The following is a 14,827-nucleotide window of genomic DNA, read 5'->3' as shown; positions in this document are numbered from 1 at the left end:
TACTAAAATCTACCACATTGGGATAGAGTACATCACGTGCCTATGTATGCCTTGCCTCTCAGGCATCAATCGCCATTTCGGCCCGCCCCCATCCATGGGTCGGCCTTCGCTTGTATGTGACTGTACCCTCGTCTTTCCACTTCTTCCGGTTCCTGAATCATCATGATGCCACCACCAGTCTTTTCCGTCACGAACACTTAGAAGAAAACATCCGCTTCTGCCTAGCCAGCAACCCCTGAGATCCATCGCGATCCCCTAACTCACTAAAGCAGAACTGACGAACCGAACCCCACTGGCTTCCGGCGATCCTTTCCTCTCCCTGGGCCGACACCTGTAGCCGATGACGCTACGATGTGGGCCATTTGCGGCGATGGTGACATCTCGTTGGCCGTTCGCCCGCGTGGTCTCCAATGAACACGCCAGCACCGCCTATCAAACATGGGGCTGCTCTGCTTCTGTGAATATGTCCCTGCCCCGTCCTTCTGATCCCATGGGTCGCTTCCCTGACGTACGGAGTGTCGCATTCGCAGCGCGCTCCACTGACTCCGACACCAGATCGTCCTGACCCTTTTTTTCTTGTCCATCCTTACGCTCTTCCCTAATCCATTCACTCTTGTCTTCTTTTTTTTTCTCTTATTCTCTCCTTCATGGCTTCAAAGAGCCTCCTCTCTTTCTCTCGCTAAATCCAACATCAAACGCCTCATGGTGACCATGTTCAGTACTTCGCGGCGATGGCTCCTCATTGCCTCTCCACTCCTGGCCCTATGCCTGCTCTACTACCTGTCGCAATCCCCTGAAACCCGACCAGTTAGCGGGAAAGGCTTGGGGAGCTGGACACAAAAGTCCAGTAACCAGAACACCTTGACAGTACAGAGTGACGATATGGATTCGTTAACGGCGACAGACCCGTGTGGTCGCCAGCCACGCGACATGGATGACGTCTTTGTCGTCGTGAAAACGGGGGCCACCGAGTCCCAGCAAAGGATCCCCGTGCACTTGCGAACAACCCTCCAGTGCGTGCCACATTTTGCCATCTTCTCCGACTACGAAGAGACAATCAACGGTGTCCAAGTCCATGATATCTTGAAAAACGTCAGCAAGACCACTATGGGGAAAGAGCCCGAGTTTGATCTATATCGGCGTCTCCAGGAGGTTGGCCGAGACGGCTTGACGGACAAGGAGTGGGGAGACGACACGAACGGCCCGTTAGGCAAGACCAACAACCCCGGATGGAAGCTAGACAAGTGGAAATTCTTACCCATGATCGATTCTGCCCTGGAACTCAAACCCGACGCCAAATGGTACGTCTTCGCAGAGGCTGATACCTATTTGACGTGGCCCAACCTCGTGAACTGGCTGGCACATCTTGATCACACCGAGCCATACTACATAGGGAGCCCTATGCAGATTGGAAACGAGCTCTTTGCATATGGCGGGGGCGGCATCATCCTCTCTGCCCGCACGATGCAGCGCCTAAGCAGCTATCGTGCCCGTGCAGGAGAGGAGATGGACAAAATTATGGCAGAGGAGTGGGCCGGCGACTGCGCGCTGGCTCGGGCACTCCGCCAAGTCCGAGTATCCTTGACATGGGCGTGGCCCATGATGTTGACACTCAGACCTTCTGAGTTAGACCATTTCTCTGAGGGCTACGGCCGTCAGCCATGGTGTTACCCGGCTATATCATATCATCACATGAGCCCGACAGATATAGAGGAGATGTGGCGCTTTGATCGTGAATGGTTTTCCTCGGGCAAAAACGCACTCCTCCTACACGCAGACGTCTTCCGAAAACATATCCATAATGCGAGCCTCTCCGAGCGAAGCGACTGGGACAACCTATCTAGCGTGAAGATTGATTCCGTCTCATCCACAGAAGCCTGCCATGAGGCCTGCAGCCACGATTCAGACTGTTTGCAATGGTCTTTCAGAGCCAGCGAAGGCTGCAAGCACGCCTCTACGACACTGCTAGGTGTACCTACTAATGGTACGCAGTCTGGGTGGATGAAGACCCGAGTCCAAAAGCTACTGGACCTTTTTCAGTCGTCTTGTCCACAGGTGGAATACATCTTCAACTGAGCCTTTCCCTTATTTAATTTCTTTATTTTGTTTCCTTCGCACACCCCCCATGCGTTGGGCCCCCTGTACATACTATACCACAATTTTCTTTGGGTCTCAAAGTGAGGAGGGTATGTCTGCCTGTTCAGGATGGACGGTTTATCGGACAACGGCGTTTTTGGGGAGTCTCTTTTTCTCTGTCCTGTTTGCTGTGTATACCACCGATTTACTTTCAAGGTTGATATTGCCTTCCTCGTTTTCTTGGAGCGCTACTGATACTCTCTGGATAACAACTTTTCTTATTAAATAAAATATATATATATATATATATCTTGCTATTTATTTTTACTAATAAACTTGTTTCGCACAGGCATGGATCCATTCACGAACGAATTTGGTCCCGCTCCTCAGGCATTTGCGTCGTAAACGTGTGAAGATCAAAGTGCAACACTTGAGTTAGATTCTTCGATCTTCTGGTTGGGAGACCATGCACCACCTCGTCATTTCATGAGATAAACCCGGTTCTGCTTAACTTAAAGGTAGCAGATCCGTGAGGTCGCCACTTGGAATAGAGACATCAAGGGCAAGGCCCTATACTCCGTTTTGTGAGGGCCAGACGGTTTTTTAATGCTGGCTTTGTCTCGACCCGCGGCCAATGATTGGTTACATCACCACCACGAAAGGCCCTTAGACCAACGCCCGAAGCCTTAGCTATCTAGAAACAGGCACAGATGCTAGCCAGTTTAACAGTGGGCGATGATTGATAGACATGTTTCGAAAGGCCTGCGCTCAATCAAAGAGCACCGTGACCAGTATAGCAGTACTCAACCGCCACCCATTGTCTCGTCCGGAACGTCTTGGAAGCTCTCTGGGAAGAAGCGCGGTGGTGGCCACATATCCGCAATAGATGGCGGATGGACCAAAGGTTGGGATCCAGCCAGACGATCCGGATCATGACAGAATGCCTGAAAGGTGCTGTCGTCCAAGAATCCAAAGTCTTTCAATCCCGCCTCGCGGCTGGTAGCCCACTCGGTGGTGTCTAGATATGCCAGGTCCTTGAAGATGGCATCCATGTCACCATTGTAGTCCGTGCTGGATGGGTTGAAACCCATTCCCTCGCTAGGTGGAATATTACCAGCCATCATCGCGTTCGAGGTCGAGTCCGGGGTTGGCGGCTGCGGGTGAGCGCTGCCTTGTGGAAACATCGTGTCTGGGCCACTGCGCGGTGGTATCTTGTCTGGCAAAATATCCATCATGGAGTCCTTCGGGGTCATGTACTGTCTATCCACCGGAATGCTGATGCCCATTACTGACGAGCCATATACTCTCTTGCCCATCGAACCGAGGCCACCACGAACAGCACTTGGAGGGTGCATAGGGGCATCGGTAGCCGGTGGCTGGCTGGGAGGCGCGACCCGAGGAATATGACCGATGGTTGCTTGAGATCCGGATGATACGGGCTCGCGAAGTTCGTTGGACTGCTGCCACCGTTCTATGGTGGAAACCAATGAGTTGTAGACTGGCCACATTGGACTGAGCTCGGCCATCTTTTGATGCAGTGCATCTGCCCATCGGGTAAAGGGAAAAGTGTCTGACTCGATCGTATTGTGACAGGTGAGCGCTTCCGTAGTAATCGTGTGCAGGCTGAACTCGAAGAGCGGAGGAAGACCACACATGGGGAAATTCTCCAAATGTTGCGACAATATGGGCAGCACCCGATATAAGAGTTTCTTCGCTCCTTCTACAGCCGGTCGCTGAGGTCGATGCAGGCCCTGTTCTTGTTGGGCAATGCGCAAGTAGAGCCAAAGGAGGGTGGCCAGGTAGGCGAGGCCGAGATAGCTCTGATGAGGAAGCAGAGCCGAGTGCCGCTCTGGATAGATACTCTCCGGTCCAATCAGCCGGCACCCCAGGGGCAAACAGTCATCCCACTGCTTCAAATCCACCACCAGCTGTTGCGCGAGCGCGGCCGCTTCCGGGCCAGTAGTAGCGCTGCTTCGGGCATCATTCAGAACGCTAGCCAGTTCGACTAGGCGATTAAAGCAGCTTAGAGCCAGCAGTGGTCCTCGGTGCGGTGGGTTCTTGCCCTGGGCAGGGCCGGTGAGATCCGACCAAGAATTCCATTCCTCCAATCCATCCTCTTCTAAGAGACCAACCGCTCCCAGGTCTCTCGAACGCATGCAGGGACTCCGAGATAGGCGAAAAGAGAGCAACGAATCGACAACAAAGCATCCCAAGAAGACTGCCTTGCCCTGTTTCCATTCGTCAGACCGCTGAGTGTCCGAAAAGGCACCCAACCCCAAAGCGACGGCTATATGGTGCGCTTGACCACAAAGAAGCCAAGCGGGGTTCCAATCCTCGAGACCCATATTTACCAGAGTCAGGAGCAACAATGCCTGAATATGCCCTAGCTCGTAGCGTTCCCCCTCCGATGGTATAAGGTTTCGGGCAACGGCATAGTATTCCTTCACGAGCGAGAGGACTCCAGTAGGACTGATCTGTGAGTTGGTTTGCGATTGGGTAATGGTGTAGCTCAGAATGGCCCACAAGGCAGCGTGGTCCCCGGACCCGGGAGAGGATGTCGCGACAGAGAAGGGGGCGTTGGCGTAGAGGTAGGAGGCGCGGAGGATGTTATGTTTGGCGACAATAGGGAACCATGAGTGAGTGGTGGCGAAATAGATATCTAGGAGATGTGAGGTTTGAGGCGGCAGTTGCAACGTGTGAAGGCTGCTGCTTGTTGAATGCGCGACCCCCCGGCCATTTGAGCCCAGACGGGCTCTCTTAGCACCGGGAGACATGCGGCTCGATGGCTCCAGCACGCGCGGAGCTTCGGGGCCTAGCGGAGTTGAACCTCTCGCAACGCGGAATCCCCATTTGCCGTCGTCGTCCTGTTGATTGCGCGATCGCTTCCCCGCGAGCGGCACCCGAGGTGCCTCTGAGCTGGACAGCATCTTCTCCAGCTCCCCGTACAAGCCGCTGGTCTTCCACGATTCATGCAAGCTGTCGGAGGCACCGCCATCCGTCCACACCGACATCAGCTGTCCTCGGCGATTGGCGGAATCCGGCGTGGTGCCCAGCATAGACAGCATGGTGTCTTCGAAGCCCTCGATATTGCACAGTGCCAGCGCCCACAGCTTTTCCAAGCCTCGAACGTAGCCCTCGGGCAATCCCCGTTTCTTCGCATGGGGGTCATATGAGCAGGTCTGGCCCGATGCCTGGCAGGCGGAACAGGTGGGACGAACGCCATCACATTTGTCCTGCGACCGTTTCAAACGTTATCAGCGATCGGCGCTTTGGATACGCGCCCCCGAGACTCGCGGCTCACCTTCTTACTGCGACACCGGTCGCATGCTCTTGATACCCTCTTGCGTCGAGGGACTTTGTCGGGGTCCTCATCCATGAAGATGGAAGGCTACGGCCAGGAGCATCGCATGGAGCGACAGATAGATGTGGGAGGTGAGGGGACAGGGGCGACCAGAATGATTGTAGATGGAGCTCCCGCGCCGCAGAGCCGATATGTAAGTTCCCACGGGGACGGGCAAGGAAATCGGGAGTCAAGTCGGCTCGGAGGAGATGCGAGAGCTCCACGGCTCCACCGTGACACCGATGGCTCTCCACTACTTTCTTCGTCTTCGCTATACATATGGACTTGGTACCTATACCCAATGGACGTATCTACTCCAACGACAAACTATGCATCGCTCGCTTGAACCATCATTATCATCCTCATCAGCATCATCATTCACTATGACATGATCCATTACGGTCCACGACTCCGGGTTAAGTCTTTTGCCGCGCGAATCACAGCACCGCCGCAGACCCACGTCCTTCATCCGTCCGGGGACGTGACATCGCAACGGGCTTCTTCCACGCGAGGCCGACCTTACTACTCTTGCCTCACAGTGAAGCTTTCCCCGAGGATATGTGAAAGCGAGCGCCTACTCATCGTCTCCGTCCTTCAAATCCCAACTGGCTTTCTCCCTCCCTGCCTTGCCTTCCGAATGCATCTGATCATGGCGCTCGAGCAATCAACATAACCTAGCACCTCTTGTTCGTCACAATGCGCGATTGGAAACCTCCTTTACAGTCCAACGGGGTCGGCTCCCACTCCTCCTCCCCCAATGCCAGTGCCGCTCCGAGTCGCGAATCCACTCCGCACACCATGCATCGTCCGGAGATGCCACCCGACGCCTCGCTGGTTCTGGTCGGCATTCGAGGGTGCGGTAAACGCTCGCTGGGCTTCGTCGCGGCCACCGCTTTGAAGCGAAAATTCATCACGGCGGATTACTACTTCCAGGAAACCACCGGGGTAACACGAAAGGAATATCTCAAGTCCCATGGCAGCCAGAAGTTCCAGCGGCGCGATATCGAAGTGCTGAAGATGATGCTTGACAACAACCAGAAACATTGCATCATTGAGCTAGGACTGGGGAGCCTTACTCGGCCGGTTCAGGATCACCTCAGGCAATACTGCAAAAAGAACCCAGTGGTTCATCTAATCCGCGACATCAACCGCATCCAGCAATTGCTGGGGCTGGATGATGAAGCCGTGCGGCTCCTGCGCGATGGTGATGCATCACACCGGGCCTGTTCGAATTATGAATTCTACAATTGTGAAGATCGGACCGTCGTTGTGTCTGACGACGGCAGCCCGGATCGTCGGTCTGGCGACTACTCGTTCAAACTACAAGAGGTGAAAGAGGATTTCACACGCTTTGTAAGCTTCATTACCGGTGCCATTGTGAATCATTCCAGCTATGACTCGCCCTTTGTTCTGCTCGAGACACCACCGGAGCTTCGTTCCTTCACTCACGCCATCTTTGTGCGATCTTCCGATCTGATAGCAGACGTGGTCAATCTCCCCGAGCTTGGATCTGGTGGAGATGCCATCGAGCTCTGCGTCGACCGCTGGAGTCCACAAATGGTGGCCACCGTCAGCGAGCAGGTATCAGTGCTTCGCCGAAATGCCCGAACGCCAGTGATTCTTTCGATCGACACGGCCGCTTTGGCCGCTGAAGCCCGTGATCAGTCCCCTGCACAGGCCTCTCGGTCTTATTTTGACATTCTGGAGCATGGTCTCCGCTTAGGCGTCGAATATTTGGTTGTGCACCTGGGTCAGGACCAGTCTCAGCTGGCCCAGATTGTTCGCAGTCGGGGAAAAACGAAGATCATCGGCCAACACATCTTTGAAGCATCTGCACCCATCACATGGGAAGACGAGGGCTGCGTTGCCTTTTATCAGGACGCCGAGAAGCTCGGCTGCCAGCTGGTGCGTCTCCTCCGGGTAGCAGTGCAACGCGAGGAGAATGCAGCTGTCGCCCAATTTACCAGAAGGATTGGGAGACTCCCAGGAAGGCATCCACCGCTGATCGCCTACAATATCGGTCCTCTAGGACGGACCTCTCAGATATTCAACCCCATATTGACCGCCGTCAAACACCCAGCCATCATTCGGTTAGAAGAAAAAGAAAATCAGTGTGATCCGCAGCTCACGTCGGCCGATATCATGCGTGCGCTCTGCCAGAGCTACATGCTGGACCCGCTCAAGTTCTACATCCTTGGCAAAGACGTAGCTTATAGCGTATCACCCGCGATGCATAACGCGGCGATCCAATACTGTGGCTTGAGCCACAAGTACAGCATCCCAGACTCGCCCTCACTCGCGGTCGTGGACCGGTTGGGCCGAGACCCGAACTTCGGTGGCGCCAGCGTCGTTCAGCCGTGGCGTGTGGAAGTATACCAGAAGCTGGCATCCAAAAGTCGGCATGCCGAAGCGATCGGAGCGATCAACACGATCATGCCCTTGCGAGCGGCTCCAAATGGCAGCATGTTTCCCTTGCAGGAACAGGCGAGTCGACGCGGTCAGGCAGGCCGCCCCTTAGGGTTTTTTGGCGAGAATACAGACTGGGTGGGCATCATGACCTGCATCACCCGCCACCTTTCTCCGCGCAACGCTATCAGTGCGCCCAAGACGACGGGCCTGGTGATTGGTGCTGGCGGCATGGCCAGAGCCGCCACATACGCCCTGCTGAGGTTAGGCTGTCGTAAGATCTTCATCTACAATCGAACGCAGTCCCGGGGAGAGGAAGTGGCGAGACACTTCAACTCGTGGGCTTCGTCCCAGGTGGACTCGACCGAGGTCGTGCGGGTGCTTCGATCCACTCAGGACGACTGGCCCCCCGACGCTCTTCCGCCCAGCTTGATCGCCTCCTGCGTGCCGGCCGACCCTGACCGCGACGAACCCCCCGCGAACTTCGAGATGCCGATGCAGTGGCTCGGAAGTCCGACGGGGGAGTTGTTCTCGAGGTGAGTGTTGCTTCTACACGTTGATTCGATCATCCTCGCTAACGTTTCTCACAGCTATCCTACAAGCCTCTGGACACGCCACTGCTCCGACAGATGCGCCGGTTTCGCAGTGAGACCGGGCGACCCTGGGTCTTGTCGGACGGGTTGGAGAATGTTATTGAACAGGGTATCGCACAGTTTGAGCTAATGACCGGACGAAAAGCTCCCCGAAGGCTCATGACCCGCGAAGTACTCCGAAATTATGAAGGTGAGGGAGGGTTTCGGTTTGACGAGAAGACGATCGAGGCTCGTCTGGATGGCGTTTATTCTATGTGATGATAGACTTGGGCATATATAGTTAATCTAAAGGCAAAGAACGTTCCAATCCGATAGTTGTCTTCTACAAAGTATCACAAATCGTTGATAACATAAAGGCGAAGAACAGTTCCGATCCTACCATCCTATACTTTTTCAAGTATATCGCCCCAATACGGCAAGGCGGTGGGGCCGAGAATTACCCGTGACTTGTTGGTTCTTTTGTTTTCCCAGGATTCATTATTCCTTCTCTCTTTTTCTCCTTTTCAGTCTCGTCAAGATTATTTGCATACCGAGATATATTTTCCTCTCTTCTCTGCCCAGCTCATGCATTGCTTCGAATACCGCCCTCCCTCCTCCCCCATGCCTGGCCTCTCCTCTGAGCAGACGGACCCCATTAGCTGGAGGAAACGCAAGAGAGACCATGAGGACGGAGTAACGCTGACTTGTTCGTAAGTGACTTGTTTTGCTACTGTTCACATCTTCTTCTTCTCTAACATGGCTTCTCTCATAGCACCTCCTTCGTGCCATTCTCCTACCGAGTCGATCTTCCAGACCACCCCAACGGCTGCCAATTGCCCCTGTCAAAACACTCCTACTCTTCGACTGCAGAAGTAGGTGACCTCTCATCATGTCGCCCTCGCTGTCTTCCACGCAAACGCCGACATGTGCAGCCGCTCTCCATTCCGCCATACCAGCAGCCATTCCAACAGGGGCACCTCGATGATCTCTCTTATCCATCCCACTCGCCGAAACTGCTCTTCCCCAACGTCTACAGCACACCTACAGATCTATACTCTCCGCCGGTCTCCCCAAAGACCATTGTCCCACTCTCCTACCATTCTGCATCGGCCTCGTCCCTGCGCCCGTGCCACATCTGTTACCGCAAACCAACAACCCGGGGGCTCCTGGATGCGTATGCGGACTGCGACCTGTGCAGTCGGAGAGCCTGCTATATCTGTATCCGGCAATGCGACTCGCCCGTCTGTGCAGGTCAGGAAATGCACGATCCTCGTTTTGATGAAGGAGGTTCCACGATTCAGCGGAAAATCTGTTCCAGCTGCGCCGTTGAAGGCCTGACTGAGACTGGCGTGGAGACCGTGCGCTGTCTCGAGTGTGTTGGGCAGACTCCATGGTCCCAGAACCCGAATGGGGTGCAGCATGCCAGCATGAGTGGATAGACGCCTTGCGAATCCCTTTACGGACAACCCCATTTATATTCATGACGACAATGACCCTACGAAGCTAATTGATTTTTTATGTTTGCGCAGCTTTTCCGGAGTCCGTTCGCTTGCATTGCCTTTATATCTGTTTTCATATCATCTACAGTTGTTTTGAGCATCGCATTGATACCACTCATGTTTCTTTCTTATGGTGATATGAACCAGCACAAGCCCCAGTATGTGTAATGATCATTTTTCGTTTAATCTCTGATATTGGAATACCCCCAATGCAAGTGTACCTTTGATAGACAACATAATAAGAACAAGGGTTGACATGCCGAAGCCGAATCTCACACCGTTCCGTTCTGGTCCCTCACCGGCCAAATCGCATTTGCGCGCCGGCAAAATGCCATAATCCGCGCATGAACCCTTGATACTCCACCGCCTCCCCATAACCAGTCGTACCATAACTGCGATCACCGGTGCAATACATCTCCGTCAGCCGAATCTGCCAGGGTGGGTACCCGTCCAGTTTCAGGAAATTCCCAAACACCAGGAGGAGATCCGGCTCGGGGTTGAAGGACAAGGCACTGCTCTGTGCCGAGTCAGATTGTAATGGCTGAGTCGTGATCTCGCTAATCTCCGCATCGACCAGTTCGGGCGTGATGTCCTGGGGTGATAGCTTGCCGTTCTGCGACATCTCGGCCAGGGTTTTGGTCAGGTCAACAAAGGTCTCGCGGCCGTCGGTGGAGGAGAGGAGGAGGAGCGTGAGGGATGCTTTGTCAGATTTGGGACTTGGTGCACTGCCATGCACCGGGTGGTGGGGTGCGAAGAGTTGTAGGCTTGGTTGCTGTGACGGCGAGCCGTAGTATGAGGCTAGTTTGGTGGTCATGATCTGGTGTAAGGCGGGTATACAGGATTTGAGGGCTCCTATTAGGCTAATTAGTCTCTGTTTGCGGTAGACAGCTCTTAGGAGATCGTGCCGGTCTTCTCATAAACACTTAGTTGGGGAATGCCCGCGCAGGCACTCCAAGCCGCCAACTCGGCCACCTCATCCATCAAGACAGCCAGCGCATCTTCCTCCGTGCGCAGGGTCAGTATGACACTCAGGTGCTGTGGGAGACGTTTCAGTCCGCGGACATCCTTGCGAATGAGCTCGGGGGTGCGGTGGTGGTGGTAGACGACGGCGAAGACGCGGTCCACGACGGCATGGTAGGCTTGGATTACTCGCACGACGAGGCCGAAGATGATGTGCGTGAGAGCATAGGAGAGCTGGTACAGCTGCGACTTGAGGAATGTGCGGATGGGCTTCTTGCGCGGCGTCTTCTGTCGCCGGGAGGCGTAGGAAGTGGAAGTCGACGGCCTGGCTTTGGAGTCTGAGAGCTCGGAGGGATCGGGTAGATATGGTCGGATCAGCTTTTCGCGGTCGGCGGCACTCAGCTTGGCCCCTCGCGACCGGATCTCATCGCGCAGGATCTGGCGGTTGGAGACCATGGTGTGGTAGTTTGGTGGTGGTGGTGTGTCAAGTGGAAAAGTGGACGTGGCCGCGAAAAGAAGTTGAATAGTGAACCCAGGCTAGAAAAGAACACGGTAATAATAATAATAATTAGGAGGAAATGATATAACCTGAAAATGAATATTAGTGAATGTCGGGATGCTCCTCGGTCCGATCAAAAAAAAAAACACATGATCTGATTATTATTCTCTCTTACCAGATCTCTCTAGGCCTACACTTTATATATATACAATGCCAGCAGCTCTCAGGATTGACTAACGAACGACGTAGATTTACAAGCGTACAATCTATAGATCATAGACATCTCCCCATTGAACAGCTCCTCCCCTGATGAGGATGATCATGATCATGATAATTGTCATACTGATGCACCTCTATTATCTCTCAGTGCGTGGTCGCATCCTCCGTGGCAATACTCACTCAACCAACCAACCTCCCATTCCAGCTTCCCCAGATTCCTCCTTCACCACACTCAACTCCCTCTGCCTCTGCCACTCCCTCCCACAACCCCAGGAAGCTGCACACCCCCACACCTGTCGCAGTGCCCCCATGAAGTCACTTCCTTCGCCATGATGCCCGACAATGCATCCATTGCGTCCTCAAACCCCGCCCGCAGCATCTTCCCGAAGGGCCCCAGCTTCACCCTCGAGGACTTCTCCAGCCGCGATTTCATCGTGAAAGAGTTCATCGAGGCGCTTTCGGACAGCGCCATCTCCGGTCGTCGCTCGGCAACTGGCACCGCCGCCTCCAACCAACCGTTCGATCCGAAGCCCCTCATCCGAACCTTCGAACATGCCCAACGGCGCCTGGGCGAGCTCTCAGGCGACCTGGAGATCCGCGAGAATGAATTGTCTGCCGCTGTACGCCGCGCAGAGGCGCAACACTCGCAAAACCTCACCACCCTTGGCCGGAAGCTTCGGCAAACAATCGAGTCCTTCCAGCAGCTCGACACGTCGTTGAACGGCTCGGGAGGGGGGCTCGAGAGCTCAGGCGGCACCGGGAACATGGCCGTGGAAACCGGAAAGAGACTAGAGGAGCTCGATCGGCAACGACGGCGCGCCCTGGATGCGCACTTCCTGCTCGAGTGCTGGGAGGGGGTCTGCAATCGGGGCGAGATTTCACTGCTGGAGAATCTACGGAGGTCTGGCACAGGAGAGGCCAAAGTGCGATCTGCACACATTGCACGACAGCTGCTACGAATTAGCCAGCGGTTGGACCCGCAGAGCTGGCACGAAAATGCAGGCACGACCAATGGATATGCGGCCAACGACTCATCATCGGAGGAACTGAACTCCGAAGGTAGCACACCGCGGCGGAATACGAGGGAGATCATTGAAAAGTTCTCCGAAACTCTTGAGAAAGACCTGCTGAAGCAGTTTGATGACTTCTACCGCAAGGCCAACTTCGAGGGCATGAGAGACTGCGCAAATGTGCTGCAGGATTTCAACGGTGGCGCCAGCGTCATCGCCCTCTTCGTCAATCAACACCAGTTCTTCATCGACCGCAGTCAGCTGGTCACAGAGGAAGTAGGCGGCGACCCGGAATCATGGGAGAAACTGGCCGATCCAGACGCCGAGCTTCCCGGAGTCGAGTCCAGCTTGCAGTCGTTGATCGACGAGGTAAAGGTCGTGGTGCAGGAAGAGTCAGCCATCATTCGGCGGGCCTTCCCGTACTATGAGCAAGTCCTGGGCAAGTTCTTGCAACGAGTCTTCCAGCAGTCGATCCAGCAACGACTCGAAATGGTCCTGGAAAAGGCCAGTGGAGTCTCGTCATTGGCATTTTTACGGTGTTTACAGAGCTCTCGGGGCTATATCAGTACCTTGGTTGACGACCTGAAGGCGCACGGACTGACCGAGCACCCGGACACGATCTCATCCCAGACGGCGCTGCTACTTGATCAGCAATTGGAGGAGCTGTTCGTTCCATACTTTGTTGGATCATCCTACATTGAACGCGAGAGGCGCACCTTGGAGGAGTTGTTTAATGCCCTGCTGTTCAGATTCCATACCTTTCATGCCCGCCGCAAGAAGGCGGCAACCACCTTCATGGCGTCACTGTCTCGGCAGGAAACAGAACTTCTGTCAAGCTCCCGTGATGGATTTATCAATCGCTTGGAGTCACCCGACATCTCACCCTTTCAGCGCCGGATGCTCCAACAACTGGCTAAGATAGGAGAGGTCCCCGACACGGCGCGACTGGCTGAGATTAAGCTGAACGAGGAAGATGGCCTGCCGAATTTGAGTGATGCTAAGCGCATGCTGAAGTGGCTGGCGGAGGCTGTAGGCCGCGGGCTGGAGCTAAGCGTCAACAGTGACACGCACAAAGATGTGTCTGCCTTGTTGAATTTGCTCCTGACTAACATGGGCGAGGGGTATGTGGAGGTGTGTCTTGACGCCGCCCTGGAAGCGGCCACCACCCAAGAATCGGGTAAGACAGAGCCTGATTTTGCGTATCTACCGTCGGTGCGGACAACCATCAGCATCACCACCCTGATGGTGATGTGCGTTCATGCTGTGCTCCTTCCACTGGCGACGGCGAGCATTACCACCCGGCGGGATATGGAGAAGCGGACCAGCCAGAGGACGGCGGGCATTGAAGAGAAGATCAACTCGATCGAGCAGAAAACCATCGATGCAACCCTGGCCTGGGTCGGTCGATTGCTCTCCGGGCAGAAAAAGAACGACTTCCGGCCCCGGGAAGGGGATAACGCCGCGTGGTTGGAACAGCTGCAGACGCCGGTAAGTTCTGCCTCTTTTTTTTCCCCGGTTTTGAGGATTGGAACACTAAGGATGTGGCCAATTCTAGACCTGCGCTTCGATCTGCACCTTTTTGGGTCGCCTGCACAACATCGCGCGGACTTCGCTGCCAGCAAGCGGGGCCAACATCCGTCAAGTGCTGACCGAAATCGCGCTGGGGACGCGTGGATTGTTGCTGGAGCACTTCAAGCGGTTCGCCGTGAACGGACCCGGCGGGTTGATGGTGACCAAGGACATGACCCAGTATGCGGATCTGCTCAAATCCTGGGACATTGATGACGAGCCGCGGGGGCCCGGGGGTGCGCTGGACGTACTTCTGGAAGTGGGCAGTCTGTTTGTCATCGGCACCGAAGCCCTGCGCGAGCGCATCCGCGGGGGTGCTGCCAGCGGAGCCACCGGCGGGTCTGGGACTGGAGCTCGGGCTCAGGTGGAGGCCAAACTCAGTGTCCAGGAAGTGCGGGCGTATGTGTCACGGCGGGAGGATTCGAATACGGTGGCGATGCAGCAGGTGCTCAATGCGCTGTGAGTGCAAAGGGATCGATCATTGACTACTATAGACCAACCTGGGGGAAATTTCTACGATGTCCTAGAGAGGCGCCATGACCTCCTTAATCAACCAATAATCTTTGACCGCTCATCGGATGAACAACTAGGCTAGACGTTTAATTGCCCCTCCCAGATGTGGCTGGCAGCGATTGGCGACTTGCGAATCGACCGGTTTCGGATTGCCGGTTTCACTT

The 14,827-nt window shown here is 54.8% G+C and overlaps 8 protein-coding genes across 8 annotated transcripts; 5 read left to right on the top strand and 3 right to left on the bottom strand.

Annotated features, from left to right (window-relative positions):
- Positions 1–340: 340 nt before the first annotated feature.
- Positions 341–565, top strand: N7510_011737 (uncharacterized protein; the record flags this gene model as incomplete). Its single annotated transcript, XM_056983661.1, has 1 exon — positions 341–565. One exon carries the CDS (start codon positions 341–343, stop codon positions 563–565), a length of 225 nt encoding a protein of 74 aa, XP_056829155.1.
- A 146-nt stretch (positions 566–711) lies between these two features.
- N7510_011736 (uncharacterized protein) lies at positions 712–2,076 on the top strand (the record flags this gene model as incomplete). Its single annotated transcript, XM_056983660.1, has 1 exon — positions 712–2,076. The coding sequence occupies one exon, from the start codon at positions 712–714 to the stop codon at positions 2,074–2,076; it is 1,365 nt and encodes a 454-aa protein (XP_056829154.1).
- An 803-nt stretch (positions 2,077–2,879) lies between these two features.
- N7510_011735 (putative C6 transcription factor) lies at positions 2,880–5,452 on the bottom strand (the record flags this gene model as incomplete). The annotated part of the gene is made up of 2 exons (XM_056983659.1): positions 2,880–5,309; positions 5,378–5,452. 2 exons carry the CDS (start codon positions 5,450–5,452, stop codon positions 2,880–2,882), a joined length of 2,505 nt encoding a protein of 834 aa, XP_056829153.1.
- A 12-nt stretch (positions 5,453–5,464) lies between these two features.
- Positions 5,465–5,695, bottom strand: N7510_011734 (uncharacterized protein; the record flags this gene model as incomplete). The annotated part of the gene is made up of 1 exon (XM_056983658.1): positions 5,465–5,695. One exon carries the CDS (start codon positions 5,693–5,695, stop codon positions 5,465–5,467), a length of 231 nt encoding a protein of 76 aa, XP_056829152.1.
- Positions 5,696–6,112: 417 nt separating this feature from the next.
- On the top strand, positions 6,113–8,673 carry N7510_011733 (repressor protein; the record flags this gene model as incomplete). The annotated part of the gene is made up of 2 exons (XM_056983657.1): positions 6,113–8,358; positions 8,469–8,673. The coding sequence occupies 2 exons, from the start codon at positions 6,113–6,115 to the stop codon at positions 8,671–8,673; spliced, it is 2,451 nt and encodes an 816-aa protein (XP_056829151.1).
- A 306-nt stretch (positions 8,674–8,979) lies between these two features.
- N7510_011732 (uncharacterized protein) lies at positions 8,980–9,833 on the top strand (the record flags this gene model as incomplete). The annotated part of the gene is made up of 2 exons (XM_056983656.1): positions 8,980–9,104; positions 9,167–9,833. The coding sequence occupies 2 exons, from the start codon at positions 8,980–8,982 to the stop codon at positions 9,831–9,833; spliced, it is 792 nt and encodes a 263-aa protein (XP_056829150.1).
- Positions 9,834–10,188: 355 nt separating this feature from the next.
- Positions 10,189–11,309, bottom strand: N7510_011731 (ditrans,polycis-polyprenyl diphosphate synthase; the record flags this gene model as incomplete). Its single annotated transcript, XM_056983655.1, has 2 exons — positions 10,189–10,745; positions 10,817–11,309. The coding sequence occupies 2 exons, from the start codon at positions 11,307–11,309 to the stop codon at positions 10,189–10,191; spliced, it is 1,050 nt and encodes a 349-aa protein (XP_056829149.1).
- A 591-nt stretch (positions 11,310–11,900) lies between these two features.
- N7510_011730 (exocyst subunit SEC10) lies at positions 11,901–14,613 on the top strand (the record flags this gene model as incomplete). Its single annotated transcript, XM_056983654.1, has 2 exons — positions 11,901–14,069; positions 14,137–14,613. The coding sequence occupies 2 exons, from the start codon at positions 11,901–11,903 to the stop codon at positions 14,611–14,613; spliced, it is 2,646 nt and encodes an 881-aa protein (XP_056829148.1).
- Positions 14,614–14,827: the final 214 nt, after the last annotated feature.

This window comes from Penicillium lagena (assembly GCF_028827675.1).
Source record: "Penicillium lagena strain IBT 129212 chromosome Unknown utg000008l_segment0_segment0, whole genome shotgun sequence".
Lineage (NCBI taxonomy): Eukaryota > Fungi > Ascomycota > Eurotiomycetes > Eurotiales > Aspergillaceae > Penicillium > Penicillium lagena.
Note: the sequence above shows the minus strand (reverse complement) of the source record. Positions and strands in the feature narration are given on the sequence as shown.